The sequence below is a fragment of the Dromiciops gliroides genome, chromosome 6, assembly GCF_019393635.1.
Source record: "Dromiciops gliroides isolate mDroGli1 chromosome 6, mDroGli1.pri, whole genome shotgun sequence".
In the NCBI taxonomy this organism is placed as follows: Eukaryota; Metazoa; Chordata; class Mammalia; order Microbiotheria; family Microbiotheriidae; genus Dromiciops; species Dromiciops gliroides.
The window spans coordinates 90,372,225-90,394,011 of NC_057866.1; the positions used below are offsets into that span (position 1 = coordinate 90,372,225).

General features: G+C 39.8%; 1 protein-coding gene across 4 annotated transcripts in view; it reads left to right on the top strand.

The window, feature by feature from the left end:
• The window catches only part of SORCS2 (sortilin related VPS10 domain containing receptor 2), a 1,257,082-nt gene that overhangs the window by 1,140,549 nt on the left and 94,746 nt on the right, over window positions 1-21,787 (top strand). For all 4 annotated transcript variants that reach the window (XM_043971225.1, XM_043971226.1, XM_043971227.1 and 1 more), the window contains exons 13-14: window positions 11,158-11,249; window positions 12,930-13,037. In XM_043971225.1, coding sequence (XP_043827160.1) covers window positions 11,158-11,249; window positions 12,930-13,037 — 200 coding nt within the window. The remainder of the gene's footprint in view (window positions 1-11,157; window positions 11,250-12,929; window positions 13,038-21,787) is intronic.

A 21,787-nucleotide genomic window follows, 5' to 3' on the forward strand; every position in this document is an offset into this window, starting at 1 on the left:
TTTGAACTCAGGTCTTCTGGACTTCTCTGCTATTATACTATACTGCTTTCTCCATCATTTCTTAGCTTCTAATAAATGAGGGACTTCTCTGTTCTTTTCAAATAGAGACCTTATATTTTTTGCTTGAAACTCTAATTATAGAATCAAAGATCTAGAAATGGAAAGAAACTTGAAGGTTGTATACTTCCCATCCATAATTTTACAGAAAGGGTAATGAGCCCCCCTCAAAAAATTGAAGTGATTTGTCCAAAGTCTTGTAACTTAGCAAATGGCAGAACCAGAATTCAAACTCTCTGGTCTCCTAAATCCAAGTTCAATATCCCCTCTATTGAACAACAAAGCCTCCTTTATTATTAGGGATCTCTCATACATAGGTAGCTGATTCCACTCACCCACTCATAAGGAAGGCCCCTGTACCTTCCATACCTTCCAACATAACATCTTAATCACATTAAGACATGAAATGGGCGGGGGGATGGATTTTGAGTCTCAAAGCCTTGCTCTCGTTCCCTTGCCCCTTGCTTCCAAAATGATTCATTCAGTATGTATATAATAAGTCTATACTGTGTGTCACATGAGATACAAGGTGCAAGAGAGAAACAATTCCAGCTCTCAAGGTGCTTAATTTCTATTAATAGGAAACAGCATGAAATTAGGAAATACTAAATATATACAATTTAATTTATTGGAGCAGGGTATTAGAACGTGAGGAGACAATTGTAGGATAGACTTTCTGTAGCAAAAAATAAAAAAGCTTTGAAGGAAGATAAGAATTCCAAGAGGTAGGCATTAAGAAGGAAAGTACTTCAGGCAAAGGAATGGAGAGTTTTATTTCAGACATGTGAAGTTGGAAATGGACATACAGTTGGAAATGAGTGGTAGGCAATCTATGATGTGTAACTTATGTTAGGAAACAAACTAGGTCTGGATATATAGAGCTGTGAATAACTGACAAAGAAATTGTTATTGAACCCACAGAAACTGTTGAAGTCACCAATGGAGAGAATATCATTTAGTTGTTTCAGACATGTCCAAATCTTTATGCCACATTTTGGGGGTTTTGGCAAAGATACTGAAGTAGTTTGCTATTTCTTTCTCCAACTCATTTTCCAGATGAGGAACTGAGGCAAACAGAGTTAAGTGACTTACCCACGGTCACACAGCTAGCAAGTGTCTAAGACAGGATTTGAACTCATGAGGATGTCTTCCTGATTCCAATCCTTGTGATCTACCTACTGGGCAACCTAGTTGCTGAGAGAATATATGGATAGAAAAAGAAAAGGGCCCAGGAGAGAGCCTTGGGGGTACACTCACAGTTAATGTATATGACACAGATGATGAATGAGTAAAAGAAAGGTAGGAATAGAACTAGGAGAGAACAATGTCACAAGAACCAAGAAAGGAGAGTAGAGTCAACGATCTCAAATGCTGCAGAAAGTTGAAGAAAAGTAAAGACTGAGGAAAGGAAATTAGATAAGACAATAAAGAGAGCATTGATGTCTTTGGAGGGAGCAGATTCAGTTGAGTGGTGAGGTTAGAAGCTGTATTGCAGATGCTTTAGAAAAGAGGAGGAAGAAAAGGCACCAAGGACACTCAGTGACAATTACTACATGTATAGCCTTATCCAACCTCTCTGCACCTCAGTTTCTTTATCTTTAAAATGAGGGGCTTAGATAAGATGGATTTTGGGGTGCCTTCTGGCTCTAGGTCTAATATGCTATCTTATGCTTCTATGAAAAAAAACGTAGATAGCTTTTTTTTTCCTCTTACTCTTCCTTAGCTATAGAAATGCTGCTCCATGAATCTAAAACAGACTGTATTTCAAGGATTTTAATATGTATGTCTCTCCTCTGTATATGAAGACCACTCAAAAGGTCTGCAAATAGATGGACTTCCTTATACTTACTCCCCAGTGATTATTGCATGCTCTATAGCTACTCAATAAGTATCCTATCCTTCATTCCCTTTCACACACAATCACATGTAATCCTTTATTTACTTGATATTTCTCTTAGATCCATTGTAAACAGACCTAGGTCCTAATCCACATATTGATTAATCACTCCACAACTCAAACACAACTATACCTAGTGGTCAAATCAATATTCGCTGGACAGGATCAACCATCAATTGTCATTACTACTCTTCCCAAATTGTTGTGTATTTAATGTATATATGTTTTACATTGACTTGTCTGTGGACATATTTTTATTTCATCATGTAGAATGGAAACATTTTGAGGGCAAGGGGCTGTTTCTTTTAGTTTCCCCTGTATCATCTGTCACCTCACTGTCTGGAACATTTTAGTTGCTTCTTTGCTATTATTATCCATTCTTTTTCAGTGGTGTCCAACTCTTTGTGATCCAATTTGTGGTTTTCTCGGCAAAGATACGGGAGTGGTTTGTCGTTTCATTCTCCAGCTCATTTTATAGATGAGGGAACTGAGGCAAACAGGATTAAATGACTTGCCCAGGGTCACACGGCTAGTAAGTGTCTGAAGCTGGATTTGAACTCATGAAGAGGAGTCTTCCTGATTCTAAACCCAGTGCTCTATTCATTGAGTCACCTAGCTAGCCCAAGTTGCTCCATTAATGCTTGTCAAATTAAGGTGATTCAAATGGAACTGCATCAAAGAAGTATCCTGATTTACCCTGTAGGTGGAGGACATTATTCATATTTGTTGACAACTGCATGCATGCCTTCTCTTTCTTGCACACTTGTCTGCTTTCACCCCTGGGATCCTCAACTTTAACCATGTGAAACAAACTTAAAATTCAAAATAACTTTTAAAAGCCCATCCAATTAGCATTTCCCCCAATTTCTTTACATTCCAGCCTGGAAATATACCATGAGTTTCTGCAATTCTTTTTTTTATCTGCTGTTTTGTCCAAAAGTGTTCCCATACATACAGCTTAGTTTGGATAAACATCTGTTTGAATGAAGCCAGCTGAATAGCAAGTTTATTTTTGCTCCACTTAGCACTAATCTAGCATCCAAATCTCTGGTGAACTGTGCTGCAACTGGATGTGATGGTACTACTCTCTTTCTGATTCAGGGAGCTGCACCAAAGCCAGAAAAAATGGAAATAAATTGGACAGATGAAATTCAATACAACCACCACCACAAAAAAATCCTGCCCCATTTTTTCCCTTTTTCTTTTCAAATATATCATTAAGGAAGACATGAGACAGAGTGAAATTCTGCCTATTTGTATCTGTGATCTCTTTTGTTGTTTTTTCTTTTAACCCTATTATTCTGAATACCTTATCTTTCAAAACTATGTTCACATGTTCTGCCTCTTCGGTGAGACTATCACTGAATATTTATAATAAATCATATCGCTAAAGTGTGTTTGACTTTTCTCAACTCCTTTCCTCCAAACTACTTTGTAAGTCAAGGATTCTTATCCCCACTTTAAAGATAAGGAAATCAAAATACTGAGAACTGGAGGGACTTGTCCAAGGTCACATAGTTAGTAAGTGGTGGAGCCAGACACAAGCCTGGGTCTTTTAACTCCAGTGTTCTATCATGCCACCTGTACATTAGAGGTAGTGTGGTCTAATAGAAGGAACACCAGGTTTGTCATTCCTGAAGTTTCTAACGTAGTACCTACTGATAATGTTTTTTGTTTGTCCTTCATTCTCAAAGAGGACCATAACAGCAGGGGGATGTCACAACCTGTAGTCAATTGGATTTACGTGGGGGAGGGCTGTTCCAGGTCACCAATGTCACTGTCTCCTCCAGAGCCATCTGGTCCTGGTGGCAAGATATGTTATCAGGACTATTGGAGGTTGCCCCAGATGTTTAAAGCAATTGTGGTTAAATGACTTGCCCAGGGTCACACAGCTAGGTAAGATTTTAATTCAGATCCTCTTGACTCCAGAGCCAGTACTCCTCTGTACCACCTAGCTGCCCCATTCTTTTAATAGTAGGGGTTATTGAATGAAAGCTTCATGTCAAGCACTCCAAGGAAATAAAGCCACAGACATTTACTAGCTTTGTGACCATAGGCAAGTCACTTAACTTCTGTGCCTCAGTGTCCTGACCTATATAATGGGGATAATAATAGCACCCATCTCGCAGCCCTATTGTGAGAATCAAATAAGATAATATTTGTAAAGCACAGTATATGATACATAATTTCCCTCCTCCCCCGTTCCCTCTACTGTCTTTTCCCTCACTTTTCTTTCCCTATTCATATCTATCTATGAGAACAGAATTTTTAACATCTTATTCTGAAGGAAGGCTTATTCATCATAATCATGGGATCACATGGAACAGAAAGAGTTCTTAGAAGGTCATCTAGTCTGACCCCTCATTTTACAGATAAGGAAACTGAGCCCTAGAAAGGTTAAATGACTTTGCCCAGTGTCACCCAACTGATAGATGATAGAAACAGTATTTGAAATTCATGTCTTCTTAGTCCATAAATTCAGTATTTGTTCCACTCTATCAAACTGCTTCCAGAATTATCGTAGGTATAGACACTATTTTACAATTATAAACCACTTGACATTCATTTCATTTTATCCTCACAATAACATTGAGTTCAATAGGACACAAAGTCCCATTTCATGTAACCTTCCATTCCTGTCTGGATATAGGTTTGGAATGAAAAGATGAGAGATTACTCCTGCCTCTGGCTTTTGCCTTTGGAATGTGAATACTATTGGCCAGGATCAGTCAGACCTTTTTTTCCCTCTCACTAGGTAGCTCCTACTCCCTAGTCATAACCTTCCACTATATCCTTACAGAAGACTCATGGAGCAAGATAAGAAAAAATGAGTGAGGCAACATGACCCTAGAATCCAGCCTTGGCCCATATAGTAAAATATTGTTCTGACTAATTTTTAGGCTAGAACAAAGGAATGTCATGGATTCACATGGATTCAGTTTGGTTCTGCATTTTGGAGAAGTTTGTAAAAATATTTAAAATCAATATTTTAATATTTTCTTTCATTTGCTAAGTGCTTCTGTCAGGGATGAAAACTCTAGTGTTTTATCCAGAAGGGTTGGATCTCTCTCTCTCTCTCTCTCTCTCTCTCTCTCTCTCTCTCTCTCTCTCTCTCTCTCTCTCTCTCTCCCTCCCTCCCTCCCTCCCTCCCTCCCTCTCTCTCTCTCTTCCTCTCTCTCTCCCTCTCTCTCTTCCTCTCTCTCTACCTCTCTCTCTCTCTTCCTCTCTCTCCCTCTCTCTCTCTCTTCCTCTCTTTCTCCCTCTCTCTCTCTCTTCCTCTCTCTCTTTCTCTTCTCTCTCTCCTCCCTCTTTTTCTCTTCCCCTTCTAAGTCACTGTCTTTAGCTTTCTTACAACCTCTTTCTTCATTAATAAGGATATAGCTCATTCCAAATAATTTTAAATCAATCTTTTTTACCTATTACTTAAAATAAAATATAAACTTTAGATTTAATGTATACTAATGAGAAAAAGGGAGGATAAGCCAATGACATCATCTATGGTAAAGTAATGACCTAAGTATATTAAGTTAAGTAACCACTTTGGTGGGGAAGCATCAAGTATCCCCACTGTCCATGAAAGGCAGAGGTTACTGTTATAGAACTCTGTCACAGCTCAGGGCCAATCCCCTGAGTCTTAATCTTTAGTCTTACACTCGAAGTTCTATTTCATCTCCTTGCTCAGTCAAATCAAACATGTATGATCTAGCATCTCCCATTATGTTGTACCTGTGCACAAACTTCCCTTAGAGTCTCTTAATTGCTTCTAGGTTGGGAAGAAAGTGATGAAGTTGGTATCAGACAACATCTCCCAGCAACCCATGTAGCTATGAATTGACCCCACACATGTGCTACATTTCTCCCAGGGTTTGAAATATTTCAGTCTCTTGAAAGATCAGCTGCAGTACATTTAACATCTGGATATATGGCATAGCATCATCCTAAACATAAGTACTTTATATAACAAGAATTATCCGAACTCACTTTAGAGTACCATTCACAGCAAGGGTATATTGACAATATGTGCAATTGACAGAGCAAATTCTAAGGAATTACTCAACACAAGGCTACAATTACTACAAGCCTGTATTACTTGTGGGACATAATACATGCATATATCAGCAGTATACTCATATTTATAAAACCAAAGCAAATATACAAAATGGCAAAAAAAAAAGTAAAGCAATGATATCAGGCATCTAAATAATTTTTAAATGAAGAAATAGCAACATATGAACAGCCAAAATCGTAACTAATTAACAGAATAGCAAACAATACATGCATGATACTAATTCAAAAACAAAATAATGTGGTCATAAAAAATAAAACAAAAACATAATAAAATGTAGCATTAGCATGTACATTAATGAACCTTTGCAATTCCATAAAAGGTACACATTACATAGGTAAAGGTTAGCATATCTAACCTTATGACTCCCCTACTCACTCAACTCTTGTGGTAACTGATTGCTTCTAGAATAAAATATCAACTTTTATGTTTGGTTGCTAAAGCCCTATACAACCTGATCCCAATCTACCTTTCCAGTCTCACTCAGTATCACTCCCCCTTCTATACCCTGCTATCCAGCCAAACTAGAAGGCTCCATGATTGAAGTTCGAGGCAGAATCGGTGCTTCTCCTGGTTTCAGTTCTCTCTAGTCACTTGAACTAGTCACTGGGATACCATTCACAGAAGATTCTTCACTTGAGATGTCTGTTTCTGAGCCACTTCCTGGTTCAGATAGTCTTCACTATATAGATAGGTAGCCTTTTTTGCTTAGAAGGCAGACAAACCAGCCTAGTTAAAGCACCAAAGTACCACAAAAAAAAGAGACCTGAGGTAGCATCTGCTTGCCAAGTCAAACCACTACCATCACCTCAACAACTATTTCAATCCATCCTTGACAGAGAGGAGTTAAATACCCTAAACCAAAGAGCCTTAGAAATAGCAGTGACTTACCAGGCAACAAGTCCTGCTTCCAGCCCTTAAATCATCATTGAGAGGAGGAATTACATAAATCATCATTGAGAGAAGGGACTAACATTCCCCACCACCACCAACAACAACCACTAACTGACTGACCATGAGCAACAGGTAAGCCCAAGAGCTCTGGGAATGACCTCACCATCCAGACCATCAGTCCTGCTTCCAATTCAGCCCCTGAGGTTATCATCCCAGATAGCAACTTCCCTGTATCTCAGTCAAGATACAATCTGGCAACTTGTCCTACAGTCAGAACTACTAGAGATCCAGAAAAGAATTTTCTTATCTCCAAAGTCCTTGGTACTGTGAAATGGTTGAACATCAGACATAGATATTCTTTTATCAGTAGAAATTAAATTAAGGAAGATGCATTACTGTCTGCTTTACTGCTACATGCTATGGACTATGGGGCCTTTCTGTTCGACTTGCTGAAAACTGTGTTGTTTTCCCCCAAATTTTGTATTTCTATTTGTGTTCCCAGTACTTAATTCAATGTTTGGCTCTCAATAAGCACTTAAATGTTTTTTTCACTCATTCGTTCATTCACAAGTGCCCATCAGTCTATCTTTTCTTCAGAGAATCCATCAATTTACTGATTGGCAATAGGTGGTTATGGTGAATTCTTCTTGCTGGTTCCTGTTCAACAGTCTTTTATAAACCTCTGAAAGCCTCCAGAACTTCTGTAAACAGGCAAGTTGTCCACCCTGTCCACAATTAGGTATGGAGTAGCTTTCCACCGATCTACTAATCTGTGTGTTCCATGAACATCAGGATTTCTCAGCAAAACCATGTCAATTTGTTGAAGGTCTTGGCAGTGAATTTAGGTATCATACTTTAATTTATTTTCTGTTAACATTCTTCTGGGTTGAAGTTGTAACTTGGTGGTAAGCTTACTTTAGCTTCCCTCTCAGATAAGATATGTCCTAATTATGGGTACTATAGCGCCCTCCCAATCCCCACCCTGACATCTTCATGGACTCCAAAATGCAAGTTAGTTGACAAGAGCGGTTCACATATAAATGGGTAAGTAGGATGTAAATCCAGAGTAATGATTGCTGGTGAAGTTGTATACATATGTTAGGATGGCCAGATGGTGACACCACTGAGATTTTTGTTCTGATCTCAGTGCCTCCAATGTGGTCATCAGAGAGTGATTGAAACATACATGATGTGGATCCCTTCAAAGGTGGTATGAGATTGTTCTTACCTTGGTGTTGCCAATCAAAACCAATACCCCTTTCATCAGTCTCTGCCTAGCTCTGACAGGATATTCCTACACTGAGAAAACCTTCTATAATATTTAGCATCTGTGTAACCCCTCTCATTTCTGGTTGGATCTTGCCTCTGAATACCTTTCGAAGTGGCTTGTTGCCACCATATATGGCTTATGTTTTTACAGTCTCCTTTTGGAGATGGTAAATGAAATCAGACAAATTCTAAAGGTTTGTTCATGGTCATGTTCTCCAACTATGAAGCATGCATTGTATTTCTTTGTGTGCCACAGGCACAAATTTTATACTCCTTGGTGACATCTGCAGTCATCTGGAGGAAATAAAATCCATTTATTATTTTTTTGGTGAGGCAATTGGGGTTAAGTGACTTGCCCAGGGTCACATAGCTAGTAAGTGTTAAGTGTCTGAGGCTGGATTTGAACTCAGGTCCTCCTGACTCCAAGGCTGGTACTCTATCCAGCTAGCTGTCCCATAAAATCCACTTCTTACTAGCTTTAAGGTACCTTCTTGATCTATACATCTAAAGTAAGCATGTAAAGATTTCATGGCTATAGAGTAATATGTGTGGGGAAATACTAACTGCTTTCTGGAACCACATATGGGGCCAGTGATGGTCTGGTACATCATTGTTTTGTGCATCTCCTACTTCTGCCATTGTCTCAAAAGGAACTGACATATTAATTCTTTTGCATCACAACCTTGTGTCTTGGCTTCACAGTCCTTCATCAGCCATATTCTCTGTTTATCAGCCATAGAGACAATTCAACCAAAAAAGATGAGTTCAATGAATATGCTGCTGACATGTTGTCTTTGGTTATTTCCAAGCTTTCAGCACTATTTGGAAACCAGCTCCTTGGGGGTTACAGATAGCTTTTGTTCCTTCTGTAGTTGTCGCCACAGCTTTGATTTTATGTGGCCTTGAGAAGAGGGCATCTACAAATTCATACATCTCTCCTGGCAAGCAATACATGCTCAAATTGGAGTTGGTTAGTTCTATTACCCATGTCTGTTGGTCATCAGCATCTAAGTTGGCACTGTTACTAATATAAATGAGTGATTATTGTCAGTCAGAACTTGCGACTTTGCCCCCTAATGCCTCTAATAATTGAAGCTGCTTCAAAAAGAAGCGGGTTACCATAATGATTCCTTGACATGGCTTGCTTTCAATCAGAACTGACATGGTCATCAAATGCCCAGCTTTGAGTTGGACTTCCTGCTTATTAATAGGTTGGACTGGATGGTCCCTTTTCCATTCTGTTCTAAGAAAATCTCACACTGTTCAATTCATCTTCTTTAACTTAAGAGTACCTCATACATAGTTCTTAATAAATGCATGTTGATTCACACATAGAGCTTAATAAGTGCCTGTTTCTTGCCTTGCAAAATTCAATAATTCTAGATGTCCTCATAAGATATGTAAACACAAGGGCTATTTTCCAAATGAGATCAGTAATTAAAACTCAGCTTTATGTAGTTCTTTTAAAGCCTAAAAAAGTGATTTGCAATGGAAGTGCTTTCAAAGATTTTCATTCTACAGTAAGGAATGAACAACTGACAAAAAGAATTGGTAGATTGAAAATCTTCCATTTGTAACTCTTACTAGGAAACCCATTAGAGAAAGATGTATATTATCAACTGATAGGAGATGTTAATCATAAAAACCACTGCACATTGTATTTATGAGGCATTTTACAACCTGAAGTGTGCTTGTGCATACATCATCTCTCTTGCTGAAGTTCATGTCTCACTAGGCCTCACATAGACAATAACAGAAAACTGAGATGCAGGTGATTGTTTTCTGTGATGGCTGGGACCAGTGATCTCAGAAGATTAAAGATTTGTTTGTTAGGCATTGAGACAGTCATTTAGACCTTTGAGACAAAGGTTGTGCTCCATCCTGAATCTCCTTTTTCCATGCTGAAACGCTTCCTCTTAGAATCACAACAGATTACAAAAATAGGACATTAAAAGATAAAAGGTTAGAGCTAGAATGGCCATTGCAACATAGATTGTTGAATGTCAGAGCTGGGAGGGACACTAGAATAATAGAGATTGTTGAGACCAGAAGAGATCTTTAAGCATAAAACAATGTTAGTATTGGAGGAAACTTAAAAACCATCTGACCACCACCACTCCTTTTTCAGAATGCAAAACTTAGGTCCAAGAAGAAAAATGGCCACAGATTGGCTGAAAGCAATTATTATTCTACTGTGTCATGGACCCTTAAGTTTATACCTTGAAGAAGAGATGAATCCCAATTCTAGAAAGGTAGTGTTAGTACTGGGGCTCCTTATCAAGTTTGAATTTAATTGAAATGATCATAAAGTAGAATCTTTGGGGTATCTTGTTCAAAACCACTACCTGAAGCAGGAATCCTCCATGAAGCTTTATGAGTCATTATCAAGTTTACAGGGAAGAAGTCCTCCAGCCTTTATTCAAACCTACAGTGATGGCATATCAGGACAGAATTTTGTGCTATTGAAGCAAATGCTTAAAAAAAATGAGCAATAAATACAGTAGGATCTTCTCTTCTCACATTCTTCTTAGTATTTTGTTTTCCCCAATTGCATGTAAAAACAATTAACATCCATTTTGAAAACTTTTGAGTTCCACATTATCTCCCTTCGTCTCCCCTCCCCCACATATTGCTTCTCACATTTTTCAATCATGTGACACTGTGAAGACTTGGTTTGCTGTAGAATATCAACTGTGAAACTGACTATTCCCTAAAAATACCCTAACTAGAGAGAACTTCAAAGTAATCCTAGATAACAGACTTCTTACAATTCCAAGAGACTGATTCTTTGAACTACTTTTTAAGAATTTTTTTTTAAAGGCATATAAAATTTTTGTTTTTACTGTTGCTAAGCATGCTTGAAAAATAAATGGTTGAGGCATTTTTCGGGGCTTCTAATTGTAATGTATCTTGCTGATGCCTTTTAAAATGAACCCTTCAGCTGTTCAGTGATTATCTTTGGCCTGGTTTCTAGGTCTTCGAAGAGGAACACCACATTCTGTACCTGGATCATGGTGGAGTGATTGTGGCTATCAAAGACACATCCATCCCCTTGAAAATACTCAAGTAAGACTATCTTCCTTGACAGCAGAACATGTTAATTTGAGAAGGAGTGTGGGGTTTAGGGGGATGGGGGAGGGGAGAAAGGGTTACCCATTTAGTTAGTTAGTTTGTTTGTTCCTTCCAATGTCTTTTTATCCTAGGTAGTATATACCCATTAAGAATAACCAGATGACTGGTTGGTCTGTCAGTCCCTCTAACTAGCTATGTCACTAACCTTGGGTAAGTGATCTAACATCTCTGGGCTTTCCGTTTCCTTACCTGTGAAATTACAAGGTTGGGTAAAATGATCTTCAAGGTCACTTGCAGTTCTAGCCTTCTGTTCTAAGTTCCCTTCCAGCCTTGGCAGTCTATGGTCTATGTTCTAAGATAACATCATTGTGTTGTGCTCTGAGTTCACTTCCAGCTGTAATACTCTGTGTTCTATGTTCTCATTTCCCAGCTCTGACAAGCTATGATCTGTTTGGTAGGGTGTCCTCCAACTATAACACTATTATGTTCTGTGTTCTAAAGTCTCTTTCAGTTCTAATGTGTTATGTCCTATATCCCAAGTTCTCTTCTAACTTTGCCGTTCTTGTCTGTGTTCTAAATTCTCCCCCCTCCCCCAGCTCTGATAGTTTATGGTCTGTTCTAAGGTCTCTTCCAGCTCTAATACTGTTATGGATGTGTATTCTAAAGTCCTCCCAACTCTACATTCTAACATTCTTTTCTAAGATAAGTCTCTTTTTGGGAAGGAAAGAAAAAACCTGAAGTGTCCATCAGCCTTTGGAAGGAGAATCAGATTATTTGGGCAGTAGCTTTAAAAGATGATAAGAATATACTGTGGGGAGGGAAAGCACTCAAGAAAACACGAGTCCTAGTCCCAAACAATAGTTCCTTTATACCTACAGCTGCACTCTGAAGGCATGCATGTTGTAGAACCACAGAGCTTAAGCTATGGAGGAGACCTTAGACATCTTGCAGTCCCACTCCCTTCCTTTTTATAGATATGGGAAATGAAGCTCAAAGAATAGATATCACTTGCCTAAGGGCAAACGGCTAGGAAGTACTAGAACCTGGACAAGAAGCCAAGCTCCCTGACTCTTAGTGTGTGTGTGTGTGTGTGTGTGTGTGTGTGTTTCACCAAACCATATCTATTATGTTACATTATACTGAGTTATTATTATTATAATTATCATCTGACAAGATCCAGAGACTGTTAGGAATGCTGCCAGTTGTCAGTGGTACATTTTCCGCCTGGTTTTCCCCACAGGCATCTGAGTGGGGCTGGTGGGTGGGAGCACTGGGATGACATTTAGTTAATTAAAATACTTACGACTAGACAAACCCAGCTGACTTTTAAAAAATGTGACTAGATCTGTAGGTACCTGGAGTCCTCTGTTGTCAGGCTGACATTTTACTCAACAAATGGAAAAAGGAAACACGCATACATACACACAAACCCTCTTGTGCTATTTGTCTAAGGAATGCCCCTAGATGGTGAGATCAGATGTCACAAGTGAAATGTAACCTCTCTTCTTCCTCTCTCTCTTCTCTCTCTGTCTCTCCCCTCTTCTCTTTTTTTCTCTCATTTCTTTCTCTCTGTTTCTGATTTCCCCTCTGTTCTTTCTCTCTATAACCTTCTCTCTCTCTCTCTCTCTCTCTCTCTCTCTCTCTCTCTCTCTCTCTCTCCCTCCCTTTCTCCAGGTTCAGCATTGATGAAGGTCACACCTGGAGCACACACAATTTCACCAGCACCTCTGTCTTCGTGGATGGACTGCTAAGTGAGCCAGGCGATGAGACTCTGGTGATGACGTAAGTGACCACCCTCTTTCCTAGCTGGCCCTGGGCTTAATTGAGTTTGACTGGTGGTGCTCTACCTAACTTGTAATTGTAATGAGCTGTGGTTAACATAACCGGAACCTGAGAACAAGGGTAATTCTTCATTCTCTCTTAGAATCATAGAATCACAGTCTCTTCAGAGGGCATTTATCTAATTTACCTCACACATCAGTAGGCATTCCTTAGCAATACCTTTGCAATATCCTCAATAAGGAGTCATCTAGTATCCACTTGAGAGGTAAGTCACTACCTCCAGGTGGAACTCATTCTACTTCAGAGACAGCTGATTGTCAGGAAACCTTTTTTTTTTTTTTTTAATCAAACCAAACCTGCCTCTCAGCAACACCTTCCATCCATAACTACTTGTTCTTCCTTCTCTGGCCAAGAAAGACAAATCTAATCCTTCTTCTGCATTCAAATACTTTAAAGCATCAATTGTATGTCCCTAGTTTCCTCTCCTGCAAGTTAGACATCCTTAACTCCATCAGAAGTTCCATCTTTGTGTGACCCCTAATACTGCCACTCTCCTAGTCACCTTCCTGTACACACTCTCCTGATGGTCAGGGTCACTGAGAGGACTCAGAGAACTTGAAAATTCCTGATGCCATTTTGCCTACAACCAGCCACAAGCCCTACTAGCCTCCTCCCCCACCCCCTCTGGCTTATTTACTCTTCCTTTTTTAAATCAACTTACTCTGCCCCTTATTCAACTAGTGTCTAATGCCTATAACCTCTTTTCTAAATCCTATGATCCTACCCTCTACCTTAATATCATAACAATAATAATGCATCATTTTTATTGGATTTCTGTCCTTGTCAATATTATTGCCACCATTGGTACAAGCCATCAGTGAAAAGAGCAGAGGCTTTGGAGTCTAACAGAGCTGAGTATGACTACTGACTGCTGCTTTTGCTGGTCATAGGCAAGTATGGCTAAGCAAGTGGGATGGACCAAAAAGATCTATAAGCCCCCCCCCCCCCAAATCCCAAAGTTTCTATATGTATCTGTGCATTTCTTTTCTTTGTCTTTCCATAAATCTCCCACAAAGGAGTAATCCAATGAAAAAAAGGGCTTCATCTGGTTATTTTCATATTTTATGGACACCAGGGCAGCCCTTGGGCTATCCGTCTATCACCCCTCCCCCTCATGATGTGTCCAGCTTACCATCTGTGGTCGTAGATATCTTTGATGATGGCAGTTGTGTCATTTCTTGTTTGTCCATCATGATAATGCTGGGTATTTTAGGGATCGTCCATTTCATCAATGTGGGTATTCTATCTAGACTCCTCATTGGCAGATAAATCTCTCCCCTTTACACTGCATAAGTCATGTTTCTGCACCCTCACCTGGGATATAGTTTTCTAGACTGAAGGCTTCATAGTAATCAAAGGGAAATACTTTAATTATCAATGAGATTCCTATAATCTTGATATAGATTGGATCAAATAAACCTCTGCCTTATCTTTAGCAATCAAGGCAGAGTAATATCCCAAAGAGAGGCTTTTCAGGGTAGTGGAATGTAACCCATTTAGTTTCAAACCCCAGATTTATAACACTTAATAATCAGGAGAACATGAACAAGTAACTTTACCTCTCTAAGCCACAATTTTCCTATCTATAAAATGGGTATGGATATTACCTTTCTCCCAAGGATATTGGCAGAAAAGCATTCCATAAACCTCATCAAGAAGTAAAAATGGAGGACACTTAGGTGGCATGACAGATAGAGTAGAATTGAACTCAGAAAAACCTGAATTAAAATGCTGCTTCAGATACTTAGCTGTGTGACCCTGGGCAAGTCACTTCATTCCTATGTGCCACAATTAACTTTTCTGTAAAGAAAAAGTTAGAATTCAGGATTTCTAAGGTCCCTTCCAGATCTAATTCTATAGTCCTCTGATCCTGTATAAGTAATTACTCTCATTACAAAACCCAGTGCTCAACTAAATTGAGTCTTTTCAGGTTTACGAAGAAACACAGCCTGGCATTGAGATAAGTCTGACCTTAAAAAGTTGCACCATAAATTGCCTGAAACTACAGAATAATCATTCTCATGGGAGTGACCCTTTCATAGGTTCTGGACAATTTGATCTTTTTTATCACTTTATTCCTTATGAAAAAAAAAAATCATGAAGATGGCAGGCAGAATTCAAAACACTCAGGGCGGTGGCAAGGACCAAGACCTTTAGAAGAAGCCAGCACCAGGTTTTCATACTCTCTGCTCGGTCATGTAATCCTTGTACACCTAAACTCCCAGTGACTTCAGCTGGATGTCAGCATGCAAATGGCTCTGGAACATCTGTCCATGAATGCACTCTCATTTAATTTGCAAAACAAAGCTTCTAAAATTGTCTGGGGAGGAGTTTGCAGAGGAACCTCTCAGAGCTGACCAAGTGGCTGCTTCCCAACATAGAATGCACAATCATATTGATGTTGTCATTGGAGCCAGAGTACCTTGAGATCCATGGGTCGGTTCTGTGATCTTATCATCACAATTAGATGAGGCCAAATCAATCCAATTTGAGGCTGAGTCAGGACAGATGTATCTTAATGATGATAAGGAAATCAGATGTATAACTGAAAAGCTAAACAGGATCCCTGGGGTTCTGTTACACACATTATAGTAACTGGACCTGTGATTTTACTTGTAGAGGAAACTCCTGGGGAAGGAGCTTCCTCTGTCAGTGAAGGTCAGCACCTTCTCTATAAGACAGAGTTTTAGGGAGTAGCCCAGAGCAGGGTTCTCAAACTCAAATAGAAATTGAGGGGAGGGCTGCTAGATGGTACAGTGGATAGAGCACCATGCTGAAGTCAGTAAGACTCATCTTTATCAGTTCAAATCTGGCCTCAGACACTTACCAGCCATGTTACTCTGGGAAAGACATTTGATAATGTTTGCCTCAGTTTCCTCATCTGTAAAATGAGCTAGAGAAGGAAATAACAAACCACTTTATGTCTTGGCCAAAACAACAACAAAAACAAATGGGATCACAAAGAGTCTGAAACAACTCAACAATGACAGTTTTTTTTTATTGGGGGGGGGGCAATGAGGGTTAAGTGACTTGCCCAGGGTCACACAGCTAGGCACTGTCAAGTATCTGAGGCCAGATTTGAACTCAGGTTCTTCTGAATCCAGGGCTGGTTCTTTATCCACTGAACCACCTAGCTGCCCCCTAAAGCCATTTTTTTTCAGGGCAATGAGGGTTAAGTGACTAACAATGACAGTTTTTTTTAAAACTCTGTGACCTTAAGTTAGTCTGTCTGTCTGTCTGTCTGTCTGTCTGTCTGTCTGTCTGTCTGTCTGTCTGTCTCTCTCTCTCTCTCTCTCTCTCTCTTTCTCTCTCTCTCTCTCTCTCGATGGATTTCAGTTTCCTTGCCTGTAAGGTTGGGTAAATGATCATGGCTGCTCTGCTTCTCTCACCAGATTGTTGGGTGGATCCAATGAGATAATGAGTATGAAAGTTCTTTGCAGCTGCAAAGGGCATAACACATTAAATTTATTGTTATTAAAAAGGCAGGATCTTTTAGTTAAATAGACAAACATTTTCCAGAAAACCCACAGGGGAATAAAGGGCTAACTACACTTTAAGCTCCCTGCTTTGAGCATTTTCAAAATACAGAGATAATGGCATTTACTAACCTAAGAGGGCTTGGAGGGAGATTCATTATCTAATTAGTTCCTGTCTGTAAAGTGCTAATTATCATTAATTATTGAGGTCCTGTGTGTCATATGAGGCTGATCTATAGCACATATTTGCCAGCAACAGATGGATGTGCCTGCATTCCCCACTGTAATAGTCACAGGGATGGGAGCTTGGTGATGTGAGCATTAAAGTGACCAGGTCTGCTGTGAGCAGCTAGCTATTTTTCAACATCCAGCAGCAGAAAAGCCCCAGTCTCAGGAACACAGACCTGGTCAGCTCTAAACAACCTTCCATCCATTTGCTCTGGAGCCACCTTTATAGATCAACTACTTCCCTGCCTAGAAATTGTAAAGCTGATTGTATATCCACCAACCCCAGAGATCTTCTGTGCTTCCCAGCACTGATGGGAAATGACTGATGAGTGGTGATTCAGGGTATGTATATAGAGCAAACAAAAGCAAAAGCAAAAACAAACAAAACAAAACCTCACCTAGGATCCTGTGCCCTGAAGAGTTTTGTTTCTGTAGTACTTGATAGGTGTACAACTTGGTTACTGTGTGTCAGCTTTTAACACAGACCCTGGGTTCTTAACCTTTTTTTTCCTTTAGTGAGGCAATGGGGGTTAAGTGACTTGCCCAGGGTCACACAGCTAGTAAGTGTTAAGTGTCTGAGGCCAGATTTGAATTCAGGTACTCCTGACTCCAGGGCCAGTGCTCTATCCACTGTGCCACCTAGCTGCTCCGGTTCTTAACCTTTTTGATAATGTGGAACCCTTTGGTAGTCTATATCCCTGATATCAAACCAAAGATTTTAAATGAGTAAAATAAAATATATAGGATTTAAAAGGAAACCACTTGTATACAGTTATCTAAATAAATTCATAGACCCCTACCATAGAATTACATGACATTATATTTGAAAGGGCTTACGGTGTCACCTAGTCTAATAACACTCTGATGCAATAATTCCTTCTACAATATTCTTTAAAAGCCCCTTGAAGACTGTCAGTGATGAAGAACTCATTACTTCAGGAAGTAACTCATTCCATTTTTAGAAAGCTCTAATCGTTATAAAGTTTGTCACAGAATCTGAGTCCAAAGGGGTCTCAGAAGCCATCTGACCAAGTCCATGCCTGAATGGGAATCCCCTTTCCAATAACCCTGACATGTAGTCATCCAATCCCTGCTTGAAGTCTCCCACCAATGGGGAACCTACTATCTCCTGAGGCAGTTCATTTTACTTTTGGAATCTTATTATTATTAGAAAGATTGTCCTTATGTCAAGATTAAATTTGCCTCTGCAAAGTTTATCCCATGTTCCTGGTTCTGTCTTCCAGGGCCAAAGAGAACAAACTAATTCATCTTTGCACTTGACTGACCTCAAGATATTTGAAATGCATGTCTCTTATTCATGATCTCTTTATCTTCTCTAGGGACAAAAAGTGTTTGCATGAGTACAGGACAGAGAAACAAGGCTAGGTAACAGCATATGAAAAAATAGGGGTTTTAGTGACGGCAAATGCAATGTGAGTCAGAAATATGATATGGCAGCCCCCCAAAATGGATGATATGTGTTTTATGGAAGAGAGATAAATCCCCTAGTCCAACGCCTTGATTTTACCTATGAGGAATCTGAGGTTTGGAGAGATTAAATTAATTTTCCATGGTCACACAGTAAGCTAGTGGCAAAGCTAGGACTCAGGCCCATTAGAATGTAGGCTTCATGAGAGCAGGGGCTCTTACTTTCTATTTGTATTTATCCCTGGTACTTGGCACATTGCATTGCACACAGCAAGTGCTTAATGTGTGCTTTCTTCATTCATTTAAATCCAGGACACTTGACTCCTAGTCATATTCTTCTTCTATGATTACCCTATCTGGCTCTTTTAATAGAAATAATATGTCTAAGATGGTGTCTAGACTCCCCCTGAACTTTTTCCTGATCATAAAACATCTGGAGTATTGTGTTTGTTTCTGGGTGCCACATTTTAGGAAGTACGTTGACAAACTGGAGAGTGACCTTGAACTGGACAGTAACCTTTTCTGCTTTTCATTCTTCCTTTCAAGACTTATAACCATCCACTTTTTCCAGTTTATTGGTGTGTTAAGTAGTCATAATCAACTCAGGACACAGTATTCAGGTCCAACCTGAATAGAAGACAGTAGGACTGTTTACTCATTTAATCACTTCCTTAGTTTGGCTTAAGGAGTTGAAGCTGGTTGTTTAGTTCTTCTCTAGGAAATAGCCATTGGAGATATGTCAGGAGCCACACTAGTTGATCTGTTAATTTCTAGATATGTTATTTTTAAGCATTCAGCACCCTTTGTAATATGGCCTTTCACTCTACCTAGCCAATGTTATCTTTCACTATTCCCTAATATGAATTATCTATTTTATCCAACCCTCAAGGGGGCTAGGGTTGGAGCAGGAAGTGAGGTAATAAAGCAAAGATTAGCTTGGACAGCATCTCTTCATGATGTAGTGAATAGAGTACTAGAAGACCCAAGTTCAAATCTCTCCTCTGGCACGTACTAGCTTTAACTCTGTGCATGTTACTTCACTTTTCCTCATCTATAAAATTAAGGGATTAGTCTATCTGGCCTCTAAGGTCTCTTCAAGTTCCAATGTATTATTAGAAGTGGTTAAGTTAGGAAAACCTGAGTTCAAATCCCACTTCAAACACTAGCTGGGTGAACTTGGGCATGTCACTAAATCCTGTTTGCCTCAGTTTCCTCATCTGTAAAAATGAGCTGGAGAAGGAAATGGCAAACCACTCCACTATCTTTTCCAAGAAAACCCCAAATGGGTGCACAAAGAGTTGGTCAAGACCAATAGACTCAACAACAACAGCATGGTTCTATGAGCCTAGAATTCTCTAGACTGAGAGCAGAATTGAAATGAACAAAATCCACTGCATCATGTTGTATAATAGAAAAGAGCTTGGATTCAAATCCCCAGTGCTTAGCACAGTGGTAGATAATAAGCACTTGATAACTGTTTATTGGTTTATTGATTATTGATTGATTGAAATCCAACCTCTGATGATTGTTATCTGTATGACCTTGGGTCAGTTGTTTAAACTCCCCAGGCTTTAGGTTCCTTGTATATAAAATGAGGGAGTTGGTCTAGCTGGTCTCCAAGGTCCTTTTGTCCTCTAAATCGATGCAGCTGTGTTTCATCCCATTTCTCTGTAAGAGCAAATGTGATCTTTGGCCTAAAGGTGTTGTAACTCAAAAGCAAAACTGCTCCCTTGCAAACTGAGTCAGTAATATTTCACTGGGGGCAGAAAAAGCAAAGCTCTATGTGTGTTCTTTGAGCTTGCTAAAATGAGTTTCTGAGGGCTTCTTTTTCATTTGTATTTAAAACCGGTTTACAGAAAAAAATTAACACAAGGGCAAGTTACTGTGGCCCAGTAAAGTAGATGGTATTTGGAATCACTGGGGCCATTATTATTTATTCATTATGTGGCCTGGCCCCTATCCCCACTCAGTGTTAAAGAGGAGAAACTTGGAAGGCCTCGGACAGGAATGATGATATCATGCCTGAAAGAAAAAATGAGCTCGAACTGAACTTTTCAGACCTGTCAGTGAAGTGTAAATGCATGTTTGAAATGCTCGTCCTTTGAATGTCTACGCCTTGAACTGTTTATCCAGCATGCTCACGGAGGTATCTGTTTCAGACGTTCCAGTCATCATAAACCCTCATTAAGGGTTGTCATCGGGTGGCTGCAAGAGCAACCTAAGGAGGGGATCTGTTTTCCCACTTGGGTCCTTGAGCCTTTCGCTCATATTCCCCTGTAATTTAGACAGATAGGGGCTGACTTCTGGGTTCACTTACTTCCTTGTCGCCTTAGGCCAAATTCTGCATGGTCTCCTCCAGCCAGGCTCCCACTGACTGCAGAATTTGCCTCTGGTGTGTGATCTAGTAATTGCCTGCAGGTTTGGGCTCCACTTACCTCTCTCCTATTAAGTGCACATTCAGCTCCCCACAACCTTTCCCAGATCTGAGGAGATCCATGGCCTGGCCCACCGTCTTTGAATATTTCTGTTTGAAGGGGTGCCATGGAGGAGAGGGAGTGGTAGATGTGTTCTGCTTGGCCTGGAGGCAGAAATAGGGCCACACAAGGGAAGTTACAGGGAGATGGATTTCTGTTCAATGTAAGGAAAAACTTCCTTGTCTCTGGAACTAACCCTAATAATTAGAGCCACCTGCCCATGGAATGGAGTGCCTAGGGAGGTAGGGCATACAATTGAATTTTCCAAACATTTATTGAGTACCTACTTTATACCTATAGGGCAGCAAAGTGACAAGTGGGTAGAGCAACTGGGCTTAGAACACAGAAGACTCATCTTCATGAGTTCAAATCCAGCCTCAGACACTTACTAGCTGTGTGACCCTGGGCAAGTCACTTAACCCTGTTTGCCTCAGTTTCCTCATCTATACAATGAGCTAGAGCAGGAAATGGCAAACCACACTACTATTTCTGCCAAGAAAACACCAAAATGGTGTCATGAAGAGTCGGACACGACTGAAATGAATGAACAACAATAAGGCTTTATACCTATGATTAGTGCTTAGGGAGTTGGAGGATGGGGCAGGAAGAAAGGAAACAAAACTAAAATTAGCTAAGACATGGTCTCTTTATATAATTAATTTGACAGCTGAATGGAGGGTGCACTGGAGTGTGGAGAGACTTGGGGCCTGGAGATTGCAAATAGTCCAGGAAGAATATGATTAGGGCCTGTACCAGAGTGGTAGTACTATCCAAGAAGAGAAGGGGGCATATAGTAGAGATGTCTTTAAGGTAGAATTGACAGGAGTTGGCAGCAGATTGGATATAGGGAGTAAAAAACGTCAGGAGTTAAAGGAGAATGCCAAGGTTGTGAGCCTGGGTGCAGGGAGTATGGTGATACCCTTAAAAATGATAGGGAAGTTCAGAAGGAGGAATGTTTTCGGGGAAACAATAATGAGTTTAGTTTTGGACATGTTGAGGTTAAGATGTCTATGGGATATACAATTCACGTTATCTAAAAAGTAATTGGATATGCAAATCTGGAGGAAGAAAAAAGCGAAGAGAA